General features: G+C 47.9%; 2 protein-coding genes across 2 annotated transcripts; one reads left to right on the plus strand and one right to left on the minus strand.

Moving 5' to 3' along the window:
- Positions 1 to 2,091: 2,091 nt before the first annotated feature.
- On the plus strand, positions 2,092 to 8,470 carry slc7a6os (solute carrier family 7 member 6 opposite strand). Its single transcript, XM_069173391.1, has 5 exons — positions 2,092 to 2,353; positions 3,137 to 3,466; positions 6,068 to 6,274; positions 6,511 to 6,643; positions 7,541 to 8,470. Exons 1-5 carry the CDS (start codon positions 2,165 to 2,167, stop codon positions 7,666 to 7,668), a joined length of 987 nt encoding a protein of 328 aa, XP_069029492.1. The 5' UTR covers positions 2,092 to 2,164; the 3' UTR covers positions 7,669 to 8,470.
- A 291-nt stretch (positions 8,471 to 8,761) lies between these two features.
- slc7a6 (solute carrier family 7 member 6) lies at positions 8,762 to 15,493 on the minus strand. Its single transcript, XM_069173390.1, has 10 exons — positions 15,246 to 15,493; positions 12,580 to 13,132; positions 12,372 to 12,497; positions 11,900 to 12,044; positions 11,697 to 11,820; positions 11,472 to 11,575; positions 11,279 to 11,375; positions 10,547 to 10,696; positions 9,807 to 9,990; positions 8,762 to 9,728 (listed from the first exon to the last, which is right to left on the minus strand). Exons 2-10 carry the CDS (start codon positions 13,037 to 13,039, stop codon positions 9,661 to 9,663), a joined length of 1,458 nt encoding a protein of 485 aa, XP_069029491.1. The 5' UTR covers positions 13,040 to 13,132; positions 15,246 to 15,493; the 3' UTR covers positions 8,762 to 9,660.
- Positions 15,494 to 17,879: the final 2,386 nt, after the last annotated feature.

The following is a 17,879-nucleotide window of genomic DNA, read 5'->3' on the forward strand; positions in this document are numbered from 1 at the left end:
TTCTAGGTGGGTGTACCAGTGGGTGGGGTGGGAGGGATAGGGTTGTTGTTCGTTTGTATATGTTGACAAAAAGCTGAAAAACAATGGAAATATTAATCAAAGAGTATGTTTACTGTATTCTGTGTCTGTCAATATTTCCAAATAAAAAAACTATAAAAAAAAAAAAAAAGTAAAGGACTGAAAAGTTGTCTGCCACCCTAAACTTGAGCGAACCAAACAAAACACCAGTGTACAGTTGTATAGTGCAACAACATCCACATGGTGGTCTTGTTGAAGGGGGTTCTTTGATATGGCTGAAAAAATAAAGTTGAGTATCAACGGTTGAGAGGTTATAAATGATTCAACCAGTTTTATAGCGCAGAAGTCCTGAGAGTTGTCACCACTATCATTAAAGAAGACTGACAGTTGAGGAGCGAGGAGGAGACAATATCTGCAGCACTGATGTCATAAAAGGCGATCATTGTTCCTCATCATCCTCAAACACTCGCAACTTCTGGTGCTGCAAATCTCCGCAGACAGCCCGAGCTGCGTGCTCATGTCATCCCTCATAGGCAGAGTCCAGTAAGAAGCCTCTGGATGTGATCTGTGTTCTCCTGTACCGACTCCGCCCCAAAATCCCATTTAGTTTTAAAGCTTCGATCTCATAGTACTCACTGACGCAGTAAGAAAATCTCTCCGATTGTCTGGGAGATTCCTCATTATAACCCTGCGATTGAACTTGTTTCTCATCCTTAGACGTACGGCTGCACACGCTTCAGCTCAGCTGATCCTCGAGCAGCGTCTCCAACCCTCCGCTAAGTGTCTCTTTGAGTGAAGCCTCAACTGTGACTACAATATCAGAGGATGGCTTTCGTTCAGTCCTCGGAGGGCCGGTCAGGATGAGAAGCCTTTAGATGAGGTGAATATCGAGCTTTAAAGCTGCTTCATCTTCACATTTCTCTTCATCAGATCAGAAAGTGTTCTAGTTTTCTGTCTCTTTCTGATCTGTTCGGTGAGCTCAGCCAGGCCTCTCAACAAATCGTGTCAGAGCAGTGAAGACATGTACACCGACCGCTGACTCTTTGTCTGCAGCCTCCTCGCTGAGTTGTGCTGACTGTCTCAGCTGCTGTACCTTCGGCTGTCTCTCCTGCATCCGCAGCTGAAACTCGGCCTCTCTCTTTCTGTCATTAAAATCCTTCTGTCAGCTGAACAACCTCATGTGAACCGTGCTCTGACTCGGCAGACACAGCGGATCAGTCATGCGGAACAGCTCCACGAGTTCATCTCTGCTTTGTACGTCTTCTGGTCTTCTGGACGAGCCTCAGTGAGCTGATGTGTTGTTTGGCCTGACCCTGTCTGAGCCAAGTTATTCAGGCAGGATTTAAAGGCCTTCAGTTTGATCCCACTCCAGACGTCATAGGGAACTTCTCATTTCGGTGGCCTCCCAGGTTTTCTTCACAGCTGACTGTCTGAACTGAGGAGCTGAGATATGAGATCATTGACATGCAGCTCAGGGCTTTTGACAAAAAGCTTGTTACGCACCAGATACTGATATTTTCTAATGATCCTCGAGCTCTCATGGAGGTTACAGGAGTTGTGAACACATCCAGACAGACGGGTGGCAGCTGACATGGTGATGAACACACTGGGACCAAGAACAAAGATGTTTCCTAATCAGAACTGAATTCATGAATGCTTCTTTGAAAGATAGTCATGCTTGACTATTATAATCGTATCTCAAGTAATCAATCTCTAAATGTGAATTGATGAAGGGCAATTTCAATTTCAATATGTTTAGGAAGACTGTTTTGTCAAATATACAAATACAATAATTAAATACATATGTAGGGTAGTTATCGAGGCATGAATTACACATTAATGTGCATATTTAATAATTGTGTTAGGCTACAATTTAATTGGTCAAAATGAAACACTAAAAAAACAGTTCATCAGTGACACGTTGAGTCAATAAACGAAGGGGGACGTTAAATACTTCAAGTAAATAGTGCCGAGAAGAAAAGCACGGAGCGGGTTTAACGGAGAGTCACGGAGAGTCACGGTGAGTCACGGAGAGTCACGGTGACCACGCGGACCTCTGTGACGTCTGCGGCACGCGGAAATAAAGGCGGGGCGAGTGCGCGCGCGGAGCAGCAGCCAGACGGAGTCGGACAGACGGAGGATCGACATGGACCCAAACACCACCATCCTGCGAGTCAAGAGGAAAAGGGGCACCGACCCCGCAGACGCCTTGTTGCTGGCGTGCAAACGTATCCGGCCCGAAACGTCCCAGAGTCCGGGCGAGGCGGTTCCGGAGCCCGCCGAGGCCGAGGTGGAGAGCTCGGTGTTCAAACTCGTGGCGACCGTCGAGACTCAGGTGAGAGGCCGCCGGCTCACCGAGCCCGGCCGGCTAACGGCGGCGCAGCCGGCGGGGAGCGTGTTAAGCGGAGCTCTGGGGGACATTGGGGGGTTTAATTAGCGCGGAAAGTACAAACGTAACGAATAAGCGAAGTGAAGTGTCCGATGGCAAAGTGAATATAACTATTAAAGAGATGAGTGACGTTTCAAAACAACGTACGCTGGTTGTTGTTAGCTCATGTTAGCCACATCACGTCCCTTTAGCCTGTTAGCTCGTTCTGTTGACGTTGGACGCAGTGATGACGTCATCCCAGGCCTCGGGGATCGTTTGACTTTATTCAAATCAAAACTACGGAAGCTGTGACATGAAAAACCATTGAAACACAGGGTCGACGTGACGTCAGAGATCATCTGGGACGTGTTGTGATACCTGCTAGTTTACTTTTTTAAAAAGTTTTAATTTTAATTTTCGTTGTTTTTTTTTTTTAGCACGAGGACTGGGTTTAAAAGTAGTGGCTGGACAGTGACGTTTCTGAGGGACGATTATGAACGCATTCGTTTCCCCCAAACTTTTAATGAAGAGAAACTGTCCCCTTGTTTCTGTGTTGAGAGCCTAATTGACCCACCCCCCCCCCCACCTCCTCCCCCATCTCCCCCCCCATCTCCTCACCACCTCCCCCCCCCCCCCCCCCCCATCTCCTCACCACCTCCCCCCCCCCCCCATCTCTCTTCTCCCCCCCCCCACACACACACACACCTCCTCCCCCATCTCCTCCCCATCTCCTCCCCACCTCCTCCCCAGGATGCTCCCGTTCAGACGCAGGTCCGACAGGCTCTGGCTCGGCCCCGCCTGGCCCACGCGCTGCGCCCCTCCGCGGCCAGTTCTCAGCGGGTGATCGGGGACCTGCGGAGCACGAAGTGGAGCACCCGGAGGGAGGAGCGCTACCGGATACTCTCCAACCACCGCGCCGGGCTGTCAAATCCAGCTGAGCAGCAAACCCCCCAGACAGACGCTTCTGAGGCCGCGGAGGAAGCCGGGGAAGGAACAGACAAATGTTGGCGTCTCGGAAAAATCCAGGTGGTGGATCTCATCCAGGAGGACGAGCGGGACCCGGACAAACCTTCTGGCAAGGTGAGCTGAGTGTGACTGGTGCTGGCTAGACGTGGCTATTACTGGAGTTTAGTCTGTGGTGGTGGAGGTGGTGGAGGTGGTGGTGGAGTTCACCAGACTGCTCACTGATGTGGATAGTTAGGAGTCGTTTAAAGTTGTTAGAGAGAAGAGAATAAAAAAAGAGGTTTTGCTGCTATTTCACTCGATAGAAACAAAAATAGACACACTGCACTTATCGTTTCCATTCATCTGTATACAAACAGCTGGATTAAACTCAAATGTTGGATTTCAATCACTCTCTCCAGTTTATTTCCCTCTTTGAGGTTTGATTGGTGCTCTTTTAATGATGTCATCTCGTTGTTTATTGGTACATTAGTGAAGAATTAGTAAATGTTTTGGTTTGATTATTGGGACCCGTTATATTCAAGTTGTTGTTTGCCATATCCGCCCTGTAAACATTTGTTTATAAAGCGTAAAGGGCACTACAGAGGCAGCATAGTGGCTTCTCACAACAACACTCACAGAAGAACTTTAATCTCTTATTAAACTTTAAAGTCATTGAAGTTCTTCAATGTTGCTGAAGTTTTGATTCTGTAAAGCCTGAAGAGCAAAAAAAAAACCCGAGCAGGTTTTATTTATCTTTACTGATGTTCAATGCCAGTGAATGGTTCTTATTCTTATTACTGGTAATGTGAGTGTGTGTTATCAAACTAATGATTAGCCTTATACTACAAAAGTGGCATAAAATGAACAGAAAATTAAATGGTCATATTTATCTGGATGACAATTAATCGTCAACTGAAGTTTGATGAATGTGGCGGCCCAAGAATCAGCCTGTTGTCGTGCGACCTGTTGAGCTGCTCACATTTGTTTACTCCGTCTTCATTTCCTGTTTACATCAGTTGGAAGGAGCCGATGAGGGAGCATGGATGAGAGTGATCCGGGTAACACTAATCTAACAAAGCACCTCCAGTACACAGATTAATATGTAATCCTTTTAATGGCAGTGCAAAGTGTTTTTTGAGAAGGTGGGAAGAACAAACTGTGTGTGTGTGTGTGTGTGTGTGTGTGTGTGTGTGTGTGTGTGTGTGTGTGTGTGTGTGTGTGTGTGAGAGTGACTCGGTTCCCCCCTGACATTATTAACCCGTCCTGATGTGATCAGATCACCAGTAGGCAGCTAAAAGTCATCTACTCGGGCCACATTCGTTTAGCAGTGTGTAGTTTGTGTACGCGATTCATCCTCAATGCATTCTGGGAAACATTTGAAAGACGCCCAATCGGCTGTAGTAATAATAAACGCAGCTCCACGTCCCTGAGTTCATGTCTGCTCCCATGTGTTGCCTTCATGTTCCAGCAGGTTTGTTAGTTTTGGATTTTCTTTCTTTCTTTTTTTGCCGTCCTTCTCAGTCGTTCACCTGAAGTCTTCTGACTGATCTGCTGAGTGCAGCTGAAAAGTACAGAAAGAAGATTTACTGTAAACTCGCGCTATGAAGCGACTGTTAAACCATTCAGAGCACGAGGCGTTTCAGCAAAGCCTCCTCGAAACTTATCTTTTTTTAAACATTTAAATTTATTCGGTGTAATTTCCGACACATCAGAGCCGCCGCCCGCTTCATTGATCCACAGCAGCAGATCCAGACACTCCAGAACAATGAAATATTCTGATCTGTTGCTTATGGGTCGTGTTTTTAATTCGCCTACAAACTCACAGAACCACGTTCAGACACTAACAAACGTGAAATATGCCATTTATTTCTGAAACGTCAAAATAAGGCTGATGAGCAGAGACGTCTCATTTTGTCAAACGCCTGTTGCTTCACATCCTGTCCTCGTGTCCGTCCGTGTTCATCTCCGTGTATATTTCCTAGATGAACATTTCCGTTTTGGAGACGCGATGCCAGCTGTGAACCGGCAGCTTAAAGCTGGACGGACGAGGACGGCTCGATAACGGCAGGTGGAAGACCTAAATAATGAAATCATGTTTGTGCCAGCCGGGAGAGAAGACGGGCTGCACTGAACTCTGGAACTTTTATCAACAATTTAACCAAGTTACCAAATCGGTACATATTGTCCCTCCAGCTCCCGGCTGGGTTTTTGTCCCCGCCACGTCCAGCGGGGACGTAACTATAGTTTCATTCCCTCTTCTGAGGCGAGCCCCTCCAGTGTTTCCACCTCCGTGCTGATCACCGTCTGAACTCCTGAGAAAAGCACCGCGTGGAACAAAAGCTTCCAAAGTATTAAAGCCGGCCGACGCGCTGCTGTAGAGTCGGAGGTGAACGTCGGACACGTTTCCTCATGTGACCAACTTCTTACTTCTTTAACTGTCCAAATACTTTTAATCCAAACGAGCGACCTGTGTGACGCCAACAATACAAATGCGTTATTTGTTTCCTGCTTATTGTTATGTTGCGTCGTGACTCGGTGTAAACCTGCCACACGTTGACCTCCACACGCAGTGACGGAGTCGAAAGAGGTCTGAGCATCTCCAGCACATTTTGTTTTTTTTGGTTTTATCTTTGTGCAGAATGTCTGGTCGGGTAAATATGGATTAACGCGTTACGCCCAAAAGTCCAGACGCCGGTCATCCGCCGCCGATACCGATCTGCTTCTGTTCTCCTTCAGGCGCCGTCCTCGGACCCAGAAGTGATCCTGTGTAACAACACCAAGATGCTGCGGGAGAGTCTGAGCATATCTGGCGAGCGGGCGGGGGAGGAGCCGCGGCAGCAGGACGACGACTACGTCTACGACCTCTACTACCAGGAAACGGTCGCACCGGGCTGGATCCAGGACATCCTGTCCGTCAGGGCCTACGCCGACGAGGGAGAACTGGTGTGTGTGGATGGATGGACGGACAGATGAATGAGTGCTGAAACCGGAGTGAGTGAATGAAGACGTGGGCGAAGTAGTAGAAACCCCGTGTTTAGATCAACATGAGTCGGTCCGTGTTCCTTCATTCAGAGACGTCTGCGGATCGAACGCCTTCGGTGCCGCCGCGCGTCCGGAGGAAGTGGGCGGCGGGACCGAACGCACCGGCCTGTCAGATCAACGGTTGCTGTTTATTTCAGGTTCCCGACCTCGTGGTTCACGAAGAGGAGGTGTACGAAGACGACGATGACGAGAACGAGGAAGGCAACTGGAGGAACGACTACCCCGACGAGGGGAGCGACGGGGGGAGCGACAGGGAGGAGCGCTACGGTGGTACGTATTTATCAAGAGTTCGGGACGTTTTTCAAGTTTCTCACCAGAAAACAACAGAACCGGACGAGCTTCAGGTGTTTTTAGTGGAACCGGGTTCGTCGGCTCATTTCCACTCCCGGACAGAGTCCCGACTTTTTAGTCATCGCTTGGCTTTTCATTTCCTCTTGATCAGTCAGCAGGTTATTTATTTTCCCCTCATTGCAGTATTTTTATAGTCCGTCTGATTATAGTCTGGAGACTCTGAAGGATGAACCAATCAGAGACCGGTGTTCGGTGCTGAAGTGTGATGATGAGTCGGCTGTTTTTTCTGTGTACTTGTAGCAGCGTTAGTTTCATCCAGGTTGGGCTGACTGCTGATTGGTTGAAGCTGCTGCGACGGTTTCTAAATGAGCCCGAGGTGCTTTTGACCGCTGAGCCGACGGCATTCTGTGAAAAGTAAAGAGCTCCGGTTGTTTTTCTGACAGTCTGCTGCCTTTCAGCGCAACTTGTTAGTGAGGAAGGAGCGTTGGATCGGACCGATCTGATTGGAAACCCGGCGATACTACGTCCCGCCCACCGATAGCATTTAATTAATGACGGGATTATTATTTTCAGATGGAAAAAATGTATTGACAAAGGATTTTATGAGACTAGTTAAATGGGAGTCTGTGGAGCCCGGAGGCTTTTCGGATCCAACCTCTAGTGGCGCTCGGTGGTATTGCAGCTTAAGGCACTTTTGCACCGACCTCATTTTTCGGACCCGGAAGCTACGAACCTTTTTATTTACAGTCTGCGGTCGTGCGTTTTGCTCCGAAACCCACCGAGCTGTAAACAACGGAGACCCTTCGTCAATGTGAGGAGCGCGATACCGTGTTGTCAGTCCTGTCGTTCATTGGCTGACGCGTGTCATGTGTGCAGGTTACTGGGAGGAGGAGCACTCGTACAGCCAGAGGAGCTGGCAGCGCTACCAGAGGGAAGTTTTGCACGAGCTGGGCCGCGACGAAGACGACGAGGACGACGACGAGGACGGAGACAAATCTGATTGAGCCGCTCTCCTTCCCTCGCACCCGCTCAGTGGATCGTTCCGGTGCCCTCGACACAAATAACCCCGCACGCCTCCGTGGAGGTGAGAGTGGAAGACAACGGCTGCTACGAAGAGAGAAAGAAAGAGAGAAAGTGTAGCAGCGTACGTGTAGCACGCAGCAGATTTTAATGTCAATTTGAGAAGCATCCCGGGACCAACATCGTTTCACAGATTCAATTTAATGTGCCAAAGTGTTAAAAACATCACGCAGCCTGTTGACCTGAAAGTTGAGTTCCTCTCTACCGAGCAGACGGTGGAGGAGCGGGTGTTATTTCCAGAAGGATCCTGAGTGTCTTCTTTTTGTTTTGTTTGTTTTAAACTGTGGTGGAGTGGATTTGTGGTGTGTGTGTGTGTGTGTGTGTGTGTGTGTGTGTGTGTGTGTGTGTGTGTGTGTGTGTGTGTGTGTTAGAAACGTTGCACATTAGTGTGGTATGCCTCGTATGCTTTGTGGTGTTAGTGAGACGTCTCGGGCCGCGCGTGGTTGCAATTTAGGGTGTTTGCATTTTGTGCACGGTAGTGTGTGTACGTACAACGGTGTGTGTGTGTGTGTGTGTGTGTGTGTGTGTGTGTGTGTTAGACTTTTTTGCATAATGTGAAAGCGTGTTGCATCATTTCTGTTGTGGGTGTGCGAGTTTGGTTCGGAATATTTTTCCCTTTTGAAGTTCAGATCGTTTCTCGGATGCTTGTTGAATTTAACTTTTTTGTAAATATGTAGATGTGTATAAATGAAAGCTTTCAAATAAACACAAAACATCTCTGTGAAATTGTCCTGCATGATAAACACAAACTGATTCATTTGAAGAATTGATTTATTGACCGTGTCATTAGTTAAAACATCCGAAGATGTTCTGCAACCAACAACTGAAGAGGTCACGGTTCTGGAAAAACTCCATTTTCTTTTAAAAGTGGAGGACGAGAAAGGAAGGTGTAGAAATCCTCCAACTCTGGTCTGAACTGGTGATGTCGGTTTGAGGTTGAACATCGTGTGATCAACATTTCTCATGTTGGAAACTTGAATCAAGGATTCAGTCAAAGACGACACGTCTCATTTCATATTGAGTTCAACAAACTGTTTCCTCTTTATTAGACTCGTCTTCAAAAACGTTCAACACGGCTGGAGGTGGAAAAAAAAACAAAACAACTTTTGCGTGGAGTTCTGTTTTCGGTGCATCATCCTGCTTGTAGAGCTCAAAACAGAAAGAGTGTGTACGTGTAAATACACCATTTGGAACACAGTGAAAATGCCTGCTGTAAGAAAGCAGGAGTAACGATCTCCTCATGTCTTCAGATGAAGCGTGGAGGCCGAGACGCCGGATGTTTGAAGTGTACTTTACTTCAGAACAACGTGTGCAAATGTTCCAACGCTAAAGCAGCACAGCTGATAACTGAAGTGTTCGTCAGCACGATGAACACTGTGACGCGTAAAGAGCAGATTCGGCCGACAGTAAACAAACCTCAGGGGAAAACAAAACGGCAAGCTGCAGGAGGTCAAATGCAAAAAAAACAAACAACCTAAACAACAAAATGATGGCACCACGAGTTCATAAACAAACAAACATGAGGATGACGAGTCAACATCTCATAGCAGCAGACACGGTCTCGTCTTCCTTTCCTCTCTCGGGAGATGAACGTGAAACGTGCTTTATGACGCTGCTCGCACAATCTGAGGAGAAATGGATGAACATCATCATCATCATCATCATCATCAGGTGTCTGATGTCATACGCAGCACCGGCACAATCTCACAGGCACACACGATGTCATCGAAGGCATCCAGGACACGAAATGTTTTCTAGTCGAGGTCATTAAACGGTGCGATGAAGACGTGGGACAACGTCCACAGAGTGAGTGAGCTCCTCCGTCTGCGGCGCTTCAACGCGGTGACCAGAGAAGTCCCGGACGGTCTTTCCCAGCAGCCTCTCTGCCGGCGGAGGTTAGCGACGTGTCCGAGGCGCTACTGGCTCGTGTCCAGCTCTGTGAGGACGCAGTAGCAGGCGTGCTGAGTGACGCGGGTCAGAGAACCTGCGGGACGAGACGACGGCACGTCACACGCTGGACTCTTCTAGAAATGACCGGGTGACGCCGGCGTTTTAAACTCACGCAGGAGTCCGGTGATGACCGGCGGCCGCTCGGACTCCGGCAGGTAGACGCCCAGGAAGTAGACGGGGACGCCCGACAGGGCGATGCCGATGCCGATCAGGGAGTTGACGGTGTCGCTGTAGAGAGGGACGGCCACCAGGAAGACGGAACACAGACAGAAGACCACCGGGTACAGCAGAGACAGCTGCGGAGGGAGACGCCAGTCAACACTCGCACGGGTACTCTGAATCTGAAAGTGTTATTTGTTATAATGTGGGTGAACCTCTGTGTCTGTGAGGGGTTCAATGTCGGGGCGTCCCTTTCCTTTCACTTGCAAATTAAAACGCACAAATCAAAACTTCACATCTGGTTTCTACGTCATCAGCGAAGCAGCCGGCCGACGTCACGTGTACGAGTTGTGTTTGTGTTATTGGGCCAGTTGTGGTGTATTAATATACTTCAGCGATGAGTTAATACTGCAACAGAGGTGTTCTGGAAGCGCAGAACTTCTCACGTCAGCAGAAACAATGAAAACTACCTCTGATAATCTACTTTAGATGCCAGAAAAACAACAACAACAACAACAACAACATCCCGATTGTCGAGAGGAAACGATATTTCTCGACGGCTCGGACGCTGCTGCATTTGGAAACCGAAGCTGTTTCGAGGCGACCCGACTCCTCTGGAGTTTGGACGCGGTCCAATTCGAACCCTCCGGCGGTGAACGGCGCGGGAGGCCGGGTGTGTTGACGCGGTGTCACCTTGAGAGGTCGGGGTCGGTCGGGCTCCTTCCAGCGGAGGTAGATCTGGCCGGCGATGGAGAGTCCCATGAAGAACCAGTAGCTGAAGCTGTAGTAGTTGATGAGCTGGAAGACGTCCTCCACCGTCAGGTAGATCAGCGCCATGACGCACTGGGGGGGGGGGGAGGGGGACGTTACAGCTCGGTGTGAAGCTTCACGGCCTCGTTTACCAGAGCGATAAATGTGGTTTAAATAAAGGGTCATTTTTTTTAATGAGCCGGGAGATACTTTTAGTTTTAGCTTCACGGCAAAAAAAAAATTGATTTTATTTCCTAGTTCCAGACGGATGATAATATTCTTTATATTTGAAGTTTCACACGAGTGAGAGAACTGAAGGAGATTCGTAAACAAGCCGGCTCCCCTGACAGTAAACAACAGTACGTGGATGTTTCCTGCTCTTGCAGCACCACAATTAGCACGTAACAGGGTTAGGGTTCCTGGGAATTGTGGAATTGTTGGGTTTCTCTGTATGACGTTGTAAAGTTCTGCTGGAAGGACTTTAATGTGTTACGTAACATGAAATAACCTGGGTTGGGATTTGGTGCGAATTGAACTGAACTGAACTGAACTGAACTGAATTGAACTGAACTGAATTGAATTGAATTGAATTGAATTGAATTGAATTGAATTGAATTGAATTGAACTGAACTGAACTGAATTGAATTGAATTGAATTGAACTGAACTGGTCGTACATTGAAGATGAGAGCCGGGACCGGAGTGAATCTCTGGATGTGGATCATGGACAGAGCGTCTGGAAGGTGACCTTCACGAGAGCCCACAAAGAACAACCTGCACACAACAAACAGGAGTCGACACCACGCAGAGTATACAGACACGTGTGTGTGTGTGTGTGTGTGTGTGTGTGTGTGTGTGTGTGTGTTGTACCTGGATGCAGCTATAATGGAGGCGTTGAGGCCTCCATAGCAGGACAAAGCCACAGCGATGGGGATCGTCCAGCTCATCACACCCAGAGTGTGATCTGAAAAAGTCTGAGGAGCACACAAGGAACAGGAACTGGTTTACACACACACACACACACACACACACACACACACACACACACACACACACACACACACACACATCTTGTTCTTCATCCCACCAGCTCACCACTGCCACTGCATCACTGGCCAGTATGGCGTTGACATCCAGAACAGCGTAGTAGGCCACGTTGGTGAGGATGTAGATGATGGTGACGACGGGCATGGAGATGGCGATGGCCAGCGGCAGGTTCCTAAACACAGAGGCTCACTTCAATATTCGGACAGCTCGTACCTTCTACAGAAGAGGAACCAAAACAAAGGAAAGATGACCTTTCAGGGTTTTTGATCTCCTCTGTTACAAAGTTGAGGGTGTCCCAGCCGGAGTAGGAGAAGAGGGCGGAGTAGAGCGCCAGCGCGATGTCTCCCGGGTCTGTGGACGACCCCTGAAAGGACGACTCAAAGTTGGTCGTGGCGCCTAAGACGGAGACACAGACATTAAAGGAACAGGCAGTCAAATTCACTGTATTTGGTGGCAGCTCAGCATTGACTGAGACGCTGGCGACGCCGTGTGTTCGTGGAGTCGACCCTCTGCAGAGCCCACGAGACAAAAGGGTGAGCGGTTCGATGCCCGGCTCCTCCTCGTCCGCCCGCCCGAGTGTCCTCGGGCGAGACACCGAACCCTGAACCGCTCCCGGCGGTGACGCCGTCAACGAGTGTGAATCGGCGAATGGGAAACAGTGCAGAGACGAAGGCGGCGGCGTGCGGGACGGCTGCAGACCTTCCGGAGTTTGCGGTGTCTCACCTCGGCACAGCCGGACCAGGCCGGTGACGATGATGACGATGAGGGCGGCCACCTTGGCGTAGGTGAACACGTCCTGCACGCGGGTGCCCCACTTCACGTAGGCAGAGTTGATGAACGTCAGCAAGCCTGGGGAGACAGGGCGGCTTTCATCCAGATGTGCCTCCGGGACGGTGTGAACAGCTGGACGGGCTCGACGAGGAGTACTTACAGATGCAGGCGGCGGCGCCGAGCCGCGTCGCCGCGTACGGAGGCTCGCACGTCGGGAAGAGCGGCTGCACCAGGTAGTTGGAGAACGTGATGGCGATGACGGCCTGGCCGGTCGGCTCGATGATCAGCAGAGACGTCCACAGACGGATGAACGCCACGAAGCCGCCGAACGACTCCAAGATGTACGCGTAGGAGGCCCCCGATTTGGTGACGGTGGTGCCCAGCTCGGCGTAGCAGAGGGCCCCCACCACGGAGAACAGGCCCCCGACCGTCCAGATGACCAGCGACAGCCCGTAGGAGGCGCTGTAGGCGAGCACACCTTTAGGGGAGACGAAGATGCCGGAGCCGATCATGTTGCCGACGATCAGGCTGACTCCGTTGAGCAGCGAGATCTCCTTCTTCAGCTGCATGCTCTCTTTGGGCCGCTCCTCCTCCTCCCCCGCCCCGCCGCCGCCGCTCATCTTCTCCGATTCTTCCCGGTCGGCCGCGGCGCCGTCGTCTCAGGGCTGGACCGGCGGTGGACGACGCAGCCCGTCCTCCCTCCCTGCAACAACCTGTCCAACGGATTCACGAGAAGAAAGTCATTCGTAGTGGAAAAGAAGAGACAGATAACAGAGAGGTGGAATCAATGATGTCAGAGGGGGAACATGGTGTCTGATGTTCTGACGTGGACATTGTCCTGGATGGGAGTTTTCAGCGGGGGGAAAGGCTCACGCCTGTTCCAGTGTTTGATTTGCCGTCTTGATATTCATCGGGAGACATTTTGGGGGATTTAAGGACCAGAAACCATCACAACATAGTTTTATATCTCCTTCGTCTTCTCTCCGGAGCTCTTCGAAGGACAGGCTGTTTAATGTCCATGTCGGCGCGTTGACATGACCCTCTCTCCTGATTGGCCGACAAACCTAAAATTGACTTCCGTCCCCGGATTCCTGCCGTCCCCTCCCCCCGTCCTATTGTCCCCCTTTCTTCCATCTGCCCGTTAACGAAGCACGGCGTCGCAGCAAAGGCGAAACACCTCCGACCCTGTTTTTATTTCAATAATTAGAGCTGAATCACGGGACCGAGGAGTCAAACAGACAAAAGACAGCAGCAGCTTCGTCTGAAGCTCCGAGTCAAAGCGGTGCTCGTGTCTCCTCACGAGCTACGAGCTACGTGGGACGCCGCTGCGATTCAGACGCGTGCGTGAAGTTGTGCGAGTGGACCTGTGAAATGCTTCACGCAGCTCAGTTAACACTCCTGAAGACGTAACAGGTCGACCTGATCATACGTCACCTGCTTTTATTGTTTTCAGACTAAACTGAACACACAGGAGGAGCAGCAGCACTGGAGCTCTGAGATGTTGTTGTTGTTGTTTGTTTTTTTGATGTGGCTGTGATGTTCTGGGTTTGAACTCGACCTCTGACCTTTTGCTTCACCCTGCTCTCTCCTTCAGGGTTTCTAATAAAGACTCAACACACAAAGACGTAACTTTAAAAGTGAAACAGAAGCAGAATGGCAGCTGATTGGTCGACGTTGTTCAAAGAGTCCAAGTTTCTCCGTTGTTTTTTGTTTTTTTTTATTTATTTTTTTTTATCAAAAGTGAATATTTGGGGGTTTTGGACTGAATGTTCAGACAAAACAAACTCTGGATCTGCACCAGATTTCAGCTTTCAGAGATGGCATCAGGCCTTGTTTTATCCTTCTCATCGAGTGTGCGTGCACACGAGCATGGATGGATGTGTCTGACAAAGAAAGATGGTTATCTGGAGCTGTTTTCGACTCCCTCGGTAGCCACAGACGGGTACGTGACAGTGTGGATCAGGGAACAGAATGAAAACTGGACCCCGGTACCAAACCTCAGTTCTGGCTTTAAACACAATACGTACTTTACATCAAATAAACCTGACAATGAACGTGAGGGATGTTCCGCAAGAAGGTTCGAGGTTACATCTACAGCGTAGCACTGTCATTACAAAGTGAGCTGAAATGGCACAGGAAGACATTACATTTTAATATTTGAATCCCAGAGAGTTTGTGCTCTAAAATGATGCTTCAAAAGCCCCTGGGTCATCTCAGCAAGTACAGGAGGGAGGGTCGTGCTGAGTCAGCTGCTGCTCAGCTGGGTTTGATCAGCTGATGTCGGTGTTCAGCCCGGATCCTTCTTTTTCCCGTTTGCCGCATGATAATAAATATGAATTAAAACATCTGCTGACGTCACCCAGCAGCCGGTGTTTTCTCCCGAAAACAACCGGTGTCAAGTAACACGGAGTCACTACGTCCCACTTCCACTTACAGCTTTCAAAATAAAGCCACAAACACGTCGGTTCAGTTGGACAGATGAAACAAACATACGTCGCATGACGCTTTTACGAGCTACGAGGTCATTTAGTGAGACAGTAGCAGATATTTAAAGAAAATACCTGCGTGAAAGCTTCCGTACAAATAACGTAGGTAAACGAAGCAAACCGTACAAAAGGTTAATAGATCTTATCAAGAGGCCTATTTTACCTCTCCGGTTATAACAATGTTAGAATATATAACATATGTTATCTTATTATCACCCCACACGGAAAATATGTCCACCGTCAGCTTTACTTCATAAAATGACCCAGTGTCAAACTGTCAAACACCCACATTGAAATGATAAATTTCTGACGCTGCTTTCTTTTGCATGAAGCTGCTCACCTCCTGCTGAGTCGGCTGTCTGCGGGCGACTTGACGCGGCCGCCGACAAACACGCTTCCCTTTTGTCCCGTTTCTGTCTCTAAATTCAGGAAGTCATTTCTTCACGTTAGCAGAAACTGAACCTGCTCAGCAGCAAAAAGTTCCAGGTTGTTGTCTCCAGTCGTGCCTGTGCTGCTTGGTCCTCCCGTCCAGCGGCTTTGACAGGCGGCCACCGCGGGGTCCGCGAACAAAGGCTTCAGAGAGCGGCCGCTGCTGCGCGACACGTCACGTGACGCCGCTTCGCTGCAGCGCATCGTGACCGAACAGCGCTGAAACATACTGTACACATGTTCACTGAAACATACTGTACACATGTTCACTGAAACATACTGTACACGTGTTCACTGAAACATACTGTACACGTGTTCACTGAAACATACTGTACACATGTTCACTGAAACATACTGTACACATGTGTCCACTGAAACATACTGTACACATGTTCACTGAAACATACTGTACACATGTGTTCACTGAAACATACTGTACACATGTTCACTGAAACATACTGTACACGTGTTCACTGAAACATACTGTACACATGTTCACTGAAACATACTGTACACATGTGTTCACTGAAACATACTGTACACATGTTCACTGAAACATACTGTACACATGTGTCCACTGAAACATACTGTACACATGTTCACTGAAACATACTGTACACATGTGTTCACTGAAACATACTGTACACATGTTCACTGAAACATACTGTACACATGTGTCCACTGAAACATACTGTACACATGTTCACGGAAACATACTGTACACATGTGTCAGCACAGAAACATACTGTACACATGTGTCCAGTGAAACATACTGTACACATGTTCACTGAAACATACTGTACACGTGTTCACTGAAACATACTGTACACATGTGTCCACTGAAACATACTGTACACATGTTCACTGAAACATACTGTACACGTGTTCACTGAAACATACTGTACACATGTGTCCACTGAAACATACTGTACACATGTGTTCACTGAAACATACTGTACACGTGTTCACTGAAACATACTGTACACGTGTTGGCACTGAAACATACTGTACACATGTGTCCACTGAAACATACTGTACACATGTGTTCACTGAAACATACTGTACACATGTGTCCACTGAAACATACTGTACACGTGTTCACGGAAACATACTGTACACATGTGTTCACTGAAACATACTGTACACGTGTTCACTGAAACATACTGTACACATGTGTCCACTGAAACATACTGTACACGTGTGCACTGAAACCTACTGTGCACATGTGTCAGCACAGAAACAGCCAGTTTATTCACATACTGGCTGAGAAGTCCTAATATGAACATATTGTTTCTGTTCCAGATTTCCAGACTCAATATGAAGAAATGTAGCCGATAAAATGGACTGACAAAATCATTTTAGGAAACACAAATAAAAAAAATAAAAAAAACCTCTCCTATCAATTCACAAAAAACACTCAACGCTGAATTATTTTGATCTTTTTATCATATTAATGTTGGGATACCCAAAAAAAAAAAAAGATAATACATGATAAATCTGCCACCTATAATAATTTGACCTAATATTGTCATTATGAGCTGATGTATCACCTCCCTGTTCCCTGTAATATATATTAAGACTGAGCTGCTGGTGTGTGAAGAACAGACATGCAATTAGAGCGGCCCTGTGAGAGCTGTGGGCCCCTACATACGTATGTGCTATCATCGTGTGAATGTGTCGGGTAAGGTGACACAGATGTGACAGCAAAAAATGCCCCAAACTATGGGGCACCAGCTTTACAAGTTAATTACTTGGCTGGCTTTACCGGCATATATGATCGTAAACTCAAAATGTGAGACCATTTAGGTTTCAAGGAAAAATGATTGGCATTTTGACTTTTATAAACTAAAAATTACACTAATATCAAATATAGATACATCTTTTTTCAACTAGATTTTGGAACAGGATCTCCGAGGATAGTCATACCGCGGTTAATGTTCTCCCGTGGTGAACATTTCTAACAAATCTGCAATAATAGAAATTTTGTCGACCCACATTACATACAGTAAACCTGAACGTTTTGGAGCCCTGCATAGCTGCCCTTTTAATCCATCCTTGAATCTGTCCTTTGGTGATAAAAAGTGGAAGGTAATGAAGGAGAATATTAAAATAGGATAAAACAAAGCCATATTATTTTAGCTGCAGTATTACATATATGCTATCTATATCATGTATTTTAATAAGAAAGATCCATTTTATTATGTAACTCTATTATTTGAGTTTAGAGGGGCCATTAAATCATATAATTAACACACTGAGGATGACACAATAAAGACACAAGGTTCCGTGCATCTTTGGAAACCGACCAATCAGAGCCACCATGGCAGAAATAAAGAAACAAAAACAGGTGTGGCAGAATTTAAACGGCAAAAAAGCAGCAAGAGATCAACAAATCTGAAAGCTCAAGGGAGGAAGCACAGGCACAGATAAGAGGGAGGGACCAGGAAAACAGCAAGAGCTAAATGTGCTTACTGTGCACTGCTACACACACACACACACACACACACACACACACACACACACACACAGAGATACGCAGTCACTG

The sequence above is a fragment of the Embiotoca jacksoni genome, unplaced genomic scaffold, assembly GCF_022577435.1.
Source record: "Embiotoca jacksoni isolate LCO1_2020_lvr unplaced genomic scaffold, fEmbJac1.0.p SCAF_6, whole genome shotgun sequence".
In the NCBI taxonomy this organism is placed as follows: domain Eukaryota; kingdom Metazoa; phylum Chordata; class Actinopteri; family Embiotocidae; genus Embiotoca; species Embiotoca jacksoni.